The sequence below is a fragment of the Oryctolagus cuniculus genome, chromosome 19, assembly GCF_051225735.1.
Source record: "Oryctolagus cuniculus isolate XC-2025 breed Fujian yellow rabbit chromosome 19, ASM5122573v1, whole genome shotgun sequence".
NCBI classification, from domain to species: domain Eukaryota; kingdom Metazoa; phylum Chordata; class Mammalia; order Lagomorpha; family Leporidae; genus Oryctolagus; species Oryctolagus cuniculus.
In genome coordinates, this window is record NC_142885.1 from 39,770,407 (window position 1) to 39,780,054 (window position 9,648).

The window sequence follows — 9,648 nt, forward strand, 5'->3', positions numbered from 1 at the left end:
GCACAGTGACTCTTGTTGTTGAATTAACAATTGACACTCTTATTTATGATGTCAGTGATGAGCTGAGGCTCTTGTCATGAGCTGCCAAGGCCATGGAAGCATCAAAAGAGGACATTGCAATGACAGTGGGATTGTTGAATAAAAATTATTATATCTCCCTGACTCATAAATGTAGCTTATCCACATTACCTGTGGGCTTATTCAAGCTTCACATATTCTCCCCTTCCACTACCACCCCAACATTTTAACACTGCCTCTGACAGTAAGTGTGCAGTGGTATTTAGCTTGTCCATGAGCCTCTCAGTTTGAAATCACTGTAGGGAACCTCTGCCAGAGTTCATCTCCTATCACTGACATGAACACATGATTTTTCTTTTTTAATAATGCCCAAAGTTTGAGGATCAGTGAGTAAGAATCAGCTGATATCAAGGTCAAAGCCACAACATTTTCTATGAAACTACTGATGTGTTTAATAATAAACTACCAATTTGTTACAAAAATAATAATTATGGGAATGAGAAATAGTAAGAGCAAAGATTAATGGTCCTGATCAGCTATATTGGGAAAAACAAATAAAATATAAATAACTTGAAAACATGCAGCAAAGTAGCAGCTATACAATGCAATTTAAACATTAAACTTAGTTGATGAGAGTATTAATGCACTGACACGCTGAGCTGCAGAATTTCATTTACAGAAAAATCATGCAATAGAAAATCCAAATATAGATGGTAACTATGATGAGAGGGACTAAAACTCATCCATTTAAGCATTAAACCTAGAGAATTTATAAAGCTATGAAAATACTAATTCAATAGAAATAATTTTAATTATCTAACATAGTATGTCATAAAAGATTCTGAATACATAATTTCAATATATTAATAAAAGATTAAAAAGGGGAATGTTCAAACATATCAGAACAAAACTTAGGAAAATAGGTAGGAAGTAAAATTTGAGAATGCATAGAGGAAAAGACTTACAAATGAAAAACCATGACAGCACAATCTCCACAACCTTTATGTAATACTAAAAAGGTCAGAAATACAAAAGTAACATAGCTAATGAAAATTGACATACATGACAGGCTTGAATGTTTACTTAGGACTTTGTCAAAATTAGATTCATGAAATATGTGATTGTATCACATGTTCACTTTAAGAATAAAGGATTTCCCATACCAGGGGATTCCAATTCAATCCCATCAAGGTGGCATGTGCCAATGCCATCTCACTACTCCAAGTGATCAATTTCAGTTCACAATTGATCATAACGAAAGGACTAAGAGTCAAAGGGAGCACATAAACAAGTCTAGTATCTGCTAACACCAACCGATAGAATAAATAAAGGGGAGAGTGATCCAACATGGGAAGTGAGATACTCAGCAGACTCATAGAATGGCGGATGTCCTAAATAGCACTCTGGCCTCAGAATCAGCCCTAAAGGCACTCGGATCTGGCTGAAAAGCCCATGAGAGTATTTCAGGCATGGAAAGCCAAGACACTCTGGCAAAAAGATCTCTGTGAGTGAGATCCCAGTGGAAAGAACAGGTCTTCAAAGAGGGAGGTGCCTTTCTCTGAAGGGAGGAGAGAACCTCCACTTTGACTATGACCGTGTCTAAACAAAATAAGAGTCGGAGAACTCAAGGGGCTTCCATAGCCTTGGAAACTCATAACTGGTGCATAGGGAGATTACTGATGCCATAAACAGGAGTGTCAATTGGTAAAGTCAACAACAGGAGTCACTGTGCACTTACTCCTCATGTAGGATCTCTGTCCTTAATGTGCTGTACACTGAGGCTTAATGCTATAACGAGTACTCAAACAGTATATTTCACTTTGTGTTTCTATGGGGGTGCAAACGACTGAAATCTTTACTTAATGTACACTAAACTGATGTTCTGTAAAAAAAAAAAAAAAAAGAAAGAAAGAAATTATCAATTCCCAACTTGACTCTCACTGGGATTAAACATGACAATAGGTCTGATCTGATTTCATCATCATTTAAAAAAATCATCTATTATTTTTCACTTTATGTTTTTGTGTGGGAGCAAACTGTTGAAATACTTACTTAAGGTATACTAAGCTGATCTTCTGTATATTAAGATAATCGAAAATGAATCTTGATGTGAATGGAAGGGGAGAGGGAGTGGGAAAGGGGAGGGTTGTGGGTGGGAGGGACGGTATGGGGGGGGAAGCCATTGTAACCCATGAGTCGTACTTTGGAAATTTATATTCATTAAATAAAAGATTAAAAAAAAAAAGAATAAAGGATTTCCTGTATGAAAGTCTGAAATCAAAATGAAAGAGCAAATAATTGTTAAACCTATCTTAATCCATTGTGGATTTTAAAGAAAACTGTAATACTGTGCAGTATATATTCCAAAGTCTTTAGAAATAGAAGTATAATTCCATAGAAATGGAATTGATCCCATAGGAACATATTCTATTAGAATGATTTTCATTGTGTCTGAAACATCCATTTTTAAGACAATCATTTAAAATTATGTTCATTTATTTTTTTTACTTCATTTGAAAGCAGAGAAAGAGAACAGAGAGACATGCAAAGAAGAATTACTCATCAGCTGGTTCCATCTCCAAAGGCCTGCAATAGGGTAGGGCAGGTCAAACCCAAAAGTCTAGATCTTCAACTCTCACTTCCATGTGGGTGGCAGGAACTGAAGTACTTAAGTGAACACCTGCTGTCTTCCAGGATGTGCATTAGGAGAATGCTGGACCAGAGCAGTGATGGTATTGAAACTCAGGACTATGATGGGATGTGCATCTGAAGCAGCATCTTCTGCACCACATTCATACCCAAAAAAACCCATTTTTATTCAATCTGTTAAAATTGAAAGGTTTTCCATGATAAATTCTGCAATAAGTTAATATTCCTTTTATTAGAACTGATAAGCACCAATGGACTGAAAGTGGCATAGGAATTGACCACAACACCCTGGACACCCAAGATAACTGAGTCATATGTCCACAGTATCATTGAGGAGGATGAGATGATGAAGTTTACCCAGTACATGACCACAAAGAAACTCACCAGCAGCAAGATGGTCTGGGTAGCTCTTTTCTCGGGGGAAGATCTTGGGGAGAGGTTGGTGGTGTGAAGGTGCTGGGACCTCCTCTGATGCCTAGACAAGAGTATCACCATGTACACACTTGAGAGCAGCATGACACTGATAAGGAAGACATCCCTGGATGTGGTCATTGTGAACATCAAATCCTTGATGCTATGGCTCATTGGGGAAAATGAGCAGTGTTCAGTGAGAATCATCAGATCGGTCTGGGTCACATTGGAATTTGCTACAATGTGGAAGATCACGGTAGTACAGGAAGACAAACATAGATACCATAACAATAAGAATAAATAGAAGATGAACTTTGTGGATTTATATTTAAAGTTGGCCAACCAGGAGGTGCTGGGGCTGATGGTGATGGCCTGTATGACACTCAGTATGCAGGTGGTGCAGATGGAGAGGCCCCTCATCACCCTGCTTATGTAGAACAAAGCTTTACACTTGAAATCATTCAAAAAATTCAGTGATTCAAACAAGTCTGGAGACGTCAAAAACAGCACAGTGAGAAGCATCATTATGTGGACAAGGGCCAGGTGACAGGTTATCAGGTCAGTGACCTTTGGCTTGTGATACTGTGAGTTTTTGAAGATGTGGAAGAGGAGGAAGTTGTTGGGTGAGATTCCAATGCCAGCTTGGCAGAGAATATATTTATTAACAGCCTTGTAAGCAGAAAATGTGCTGATCTTAATAAGAGAGGTGAAACACATGAGTGCCTGAAAAACCAAACAAATACAGTAGGTCTCATATCATCAGCAAGCATTATTCTGCCTACCAAAAATTTGTGTTTTAGCTCTCTGTTTTCAGAATGTTCCTGTATTTCTCTTAGTTTACATACCAGAAATTCCTAATATGAACTTTTCAATTTGGTAGGGTACTGGAAAGTGCTTCTTTCAATTAGCAAGAGGAAAAATCATGAACACTCTATTTTGTGTTATACCTGAAATTTTATCAATAAAATCACATTTTATTCCTAATTGTGGGATACTCTGGGACATTTTAAATATTCTTAGACACACTTATACAGATAAGGTCATTCTCTTCAGGTCTTAATCAAGATAGTTGCAATGTTAAAATTTTACTGTTACTTTAGCTTGCTATGGCCTTGGATGTAGACATAATCATTATATTTAATTAATCTGAGGGTTGCTGAGTCCATTTAATGTTGCTATAACAGAATAATCTGTAGGTAACAGAAATGAATTTTCTTACAGTCTGGAGGTTGGGAAGTCCAAGTTTGAGGGCCTGTCATCTGATGTGCATCTTCTTGCTGCCTTTTCCCACGGCAAAAAGTGAAGGGGCAGTAAAGCAAGGGGATACATATGCACTCTTAAAATTGCACCAATCACACTCATGAAGGTGGCACCTTTATGGCTTGATAAACTCTGAAATATCTCATCTATTAAAACAAATTAAATAGTAATTAAATGTGAACATTAGTTTCAGAGGGGTCATCTAACCCATAGCAAGCAGTTACAAAAGTTTAGTTGTACGAAGCTGAGAAAACTGCAAATTACCACGTTTCCCCACTTCCTGAGACCAATGAGTGTGTGATTGTTTGCAAAGCCACTTGTACCACTGTAGGCCTATCAATACAAGTACTCAGATATGTTGGAAGGTTTTTTTTTTTTATTTGCTCATATTTAGACATTCATAGATGATTAAGAAAACATCCCAAAATGCCAACTGAAGTGCCTGTGTTTATAATGGGGAACCCATAGATTTGATTATACATTTGATATGCTTTTACCAAAAGCTCCATGTACTAGAGGTATAGATTTATGTGAATTGCCTAGGATCAAACAACCTGTTGCTGACACCAATACGTTCTGCATTCTCAGAAAACTTGGTTTTGTTGTCAGGTTGGACCCAGGAGAAGCACCACAATCATACTGACTTATAAAGGAACAATCCAAGTGATGGCCAAATTTTAAGAGTTTCTCTTAAATACTAGTAAAAATAGTAAAACACAGATAAAAATGTGTTTTTCCCTGAATATATATCTGAATTACTTTAATAATGTTTTTGTGTCATGAAACAAGTACAAGATACACATTATCAGAAAAAACCACATAGTATAATTTTAGTATTTCTTATCCAAATCTAAATTATATCTGTATTAGCATGATTCATGCTTGCCACCATGTGCAAGTGTTCACCTGCAGGAAGACAGCACACTCCATTTCTGAGATGCAATTGGCAATCAAATAGAAACATATTGCCTTTTTTACTAAAAAAATATTTTCTGTAATAGAAACTTAATTGGAAGCCCTGCTGATGAATTTGCAAACTTTGACATGGAAACAATCACAGAATTCAGAATGAAGCATTATCAACAATAGGGGAAAGAAAATAGAAGGGATATAGAGAGTACAAATCAGTACAGGTAAAATATATGCTAATTATAGTATATAGGAACATGGATTCCCATTGGTTTCTTTAAAAATATACAAATATGAATGCATGTCATAGACTTTACCATGATCTGCAACCACCACTCTGTGCTGGTGTTGAGGGTAGAGCTTGTGAAGAATATGAGAAGACACATAACAGAGTCCTAGTTCATTGTTATTGTGCTGATTTTTATATTACTGTCAGTATTGTGAGCTTCCAAGTACATACATGGTTATGAATTATGGCAGAGCAAATAACACCATTAAATATACTAGAAACAAATGACTTACCTATGGACCTAGATCCAAAGCAAAGTGGAATCCAATGAAAGGAAGAATCCTTTCTGAAAAACACAGGGGATATTTTTAGATATGACAACTCATCATTTTTGATAAAGCTAACTTTGTAAGAGCCTCATCTTTATATTAATTTCAGAGAAATACTGCTATCAAAAGGATATTATTTATATATATTTTTGTGCACTGCCTAGCTTTAGTGTAATTATATAATCTATACTACAAAATAGTACCTTGTGCTTTATAAAATTACATAAATCAAAAATATTTTCCATCAATTGACCAAGTTCTTTGGATAGTATTGTAAAACCCGTGATTGGTTATCCACAGCACAAAGGAGTTTAGTAAATTGTATAGAAGATGAAAAGCTTAAACACATCTTAGCACAACCTGCCTCTACATTATAATCAAGAGAGGATGAGAGTCACAACAGCAGTCTAAATTAGGAAATTTGGAAGGGAAATGAGAACCTGTTCTCTCTGTGGCAGGAAACACATGGAGGCTGAAGGGACAAGCTGAACCACCTCTTCTTTCTACACAGAGAGATAGTGAGCTTCTACAGCTGGAGTTTCTTGAGGCATTTTGCTTTCATCAGCAGGAAATGGTTAATCCTCATCATTACTTTGCTTCATTTTTCAGAATACAATTTACTGGTTATATCTTTACTCTGTTACTTCATTTTATTTAACTAATAAACCATAAGCATATTGGTTCATGGGCTACCAGACAATAGGATATAAATTTAAATCAAATAATGATTCCATCAGTTAATTTGCCTATTTGGCATCCTATATTTTTTAGTTCTTAGTGCTGAGAATATTTAATATCTACCTTATTAACAATTTTGAAATACATTGTACATGAACAGTAATAGAGTCTCCATTCTGTATAGCAGATCACTATAGCATGTTTCTCCTTTGAAATTGACACTATGCATCAAAGGAGGTACCTTTCTCTGAAGGAGGAGAGAACTTCCACTTTGACTACGACCTTGTCTAAATATGATCAGAATTGGTGAACTCAAAAGGCTTCCATAGCCTTGCCAACTCATGACAAGAGCCTAGGGTGATTACTGATACCACAAACAAGAGTGTCAATTTGTTAAGTCAACAACAGGAGTCACTGTGCACTTACTCCTCATGTAGGATCTCTGTCCTTAATGTGCTATACATTGTGATTTAATGCTATAACTAGTACCCAAACAGTATTTTACACTATGTGTTTCTGTGTGGGTGCAAACTGTTGAAATCTTTATTTAATATATGCTAAACTGATCTTCTGTATATAAAGAGAATTGAAAATAAATATTGATGTGAATGGAATGGGAGAGGGAGCGGGAAAGGGGAGGTTTGTGGGTGGGAGCGAAGTTATGGGGTGGGGGAGCCATTGTAATCCATAAACTGTACTTTGGAAATTTATATTCATTAAATAAAAGTGAAAAAATAAAAAATAAACGCTATGTGAGACACAAAAATATGAAAAAAAAAGAAATTGACACTATGTATACTTTGCTGTTTGGCACTTGAAGGCAAATAGGCAGTGGGATTATCATTAAATTAACTATGATTCAGTAATGTTATCGAAGTTAGCTGACCATTTAAAAATATGTTTTAAATATTAAACCAAAAAATTAGAACTTTAAACACCAAAGGTAATAAGAATAGAGGCTTTTTTCCCAATAAGAAGAGCTAAGTTCTTGAAATTTATACTTATTTTTTCCCTGATCACAAAGTTAGTCAGTGTTAACATGCTAATATTCAATTAGTTTCAGGGGTAGAAACATAACATTTTATGTTACTATTATAAATGTTTCAAAAGGTTTAAAATAATTTATCATAAAATTTCAAAGAACTGAAAGCAAAAGTAAAGCATTCTAAATTACAACAGATGATGTTTTCAAAACAAAATCTCTCATTGTGTACATAGTAAGGGAAAGTGAGAAAAATATTGAAATAGGATAAAAACAAACACAGTTCTAATTTAAACCCAGAATCCTATCATTATAAATGTTCTCTCTTGAATATATGAATTGTAGCTTCATAAGATTTATAAAATTGATTTTTGCATCTGCAAAATCTACTAATTTCACTTGTGATTCTCTACCATGCAAGGCTGAGATTATGAAAACAGGATTTTCCTCAGTTGTCACTGAGATCATCCTGCAACATATAAGAACTGCCTTGCCCATGGAGCACTCATGGCCTCTGTTGGAGCTGAAAAACACACACTCACCCAGCTGAGTCTCTGCAGGGAGCCTACGAAGGTGAGATGAACCTCCCCCATGGGGTTATAAGGAAATATGCTATGAGCTCATCTCCTTTCAGACCGACAATTACATGTCACCTACGAAACAGGACAAGCTCTGGGCATGGGATTTGATACAGGGAAAGTGGAAAAGCACAGGGCAAGAACAGCTGGAGTTCAAACTTCCCCAGGTGTGAATGCACTTTCCCAGCCTACATTCTCCTGTGAGGACTGTATGGTTACAGTCCTTGTCAACAACACAGCAATCCTGCAACATCTCTAGCTTCAAAATGAGCCAGTACCACAGCAGAACTGCCATTGTTTTCTGGCTTGTTCAGAAGACTCCAGTGGCTTTCTCATGTGTCCCACAGCTCTCATAAAATCACAGCTAGACAATTTAGTGCCTTTATGGGAACAAGGATAACATTTACTATTGTTCTGTCCAACAGAGTGCAGAGAGACAAGCCAGGTCTAATCACATGGGGAGCAGAATGCAAGCTCTGTTTCACCCATTTCTCCCAGACTTATTTTCCTGGGGCACAGGACATTCCCAGTCCCAGTTCCAGCAGCATGGAGAGTCTGCATACACCCTGTCCTTCTCTAGAGCATTATGCTGATCTGAACTTTGTGGGTTCCCAGTCTCCCACACTCTTAGGATTTTTTGATACATTGGTCACATGAGTTATACTGACTCACACATTTTACCTTGATTCCTATACTTTTGTCTCATATCTATCAAATCTGTGTTTATGCAGCTATATCCCTGTATTTAATTCTTAAAGTTTTCTAGATTCTGTATTAAGGTATCTCATGTTTTGTGAAATAGGGATTCATATGATTTTTTCTTTCTTTTGGCTGGTGAAAACATTTACCATGACAACTTTTCTTAAAGATATTTAAGTGTACAGTGCACAATTAACTTACAAAATGTTGTAGAACAATTTCTATAATTTATTCATTTTGCATACTTATAGCTTTAAACCCATTGAAAAATCCTAACATTTGGTAATAGGATATACTAAGTCATTCCACAATGTATGTGTGTGACAACATGTAGTATATGACAAAAACAGAATATATATATATGTGTGTGTGTGTGTATAAATTTGAAAAATTGTTTAAAATAAAAGTTTTATTGGAGAAAAATAGAACCACCATGTACACAGGGAAAAGAGCACAAAAATTCAACTCATAGAAAACTGAAAGTCACAATTATCCAACGTAGTTTGCAACTGCTTTTCAGTTTCTTTTTTTAACTTTTATTTAATGAATATAAATTTCCAAAGTACAGTTTATGGATTACAATGGCTTCCCCCCCATAACTTCCCTCCCACCCGCAACCCTCCCCTTTCCCTCTCCCTCCCCCCTTCCATTCACATCAAGATTCATTTTCAATTCTCTTTATATACAGAAGATCAGTTTAGCATATATTAAATAAAGATTTCAACAGCTTGCACCCACATAGAAACACAAAGTAAAAAATACTGTTTGGGTACTAGTTATAGCATTAAATCACAATGTACAGCACATTAAGGACAGAGATCCTACATGAGGAGTAAGTGCACAGTGACTCCTGTTGTTGACTTAACAAATTGACACTCTTGTTTGTGGTATCAGTAATCACCCTAG

At 36.0% G+C, this 9,648-nt stretch overlaps 1 protein-coding gene across 1 annotated transcript; it reads right to left on the reverse strand.

The window, feature by feature from the left end:
- Positions 1-2,844: 2,844 nt before the first annotated feature.
- ORYCUNV1R1552 (vomeronasal 1 receptor oryCunV1R1552) lies at positions 2,845-3,795 on the reverse strand. Its single transcript, NM_001167239.1, has one exon. The coding sequence runs from the start codon at positions 3,793-3,795 to the stop codon at positions 2,845-2,847; it is 951 nt and encodes a 316-aa protein (NP_001160711.1).
- Between the last annotated feature and the right edge of the window lie 5,853 nt (positions 3,796-9,648).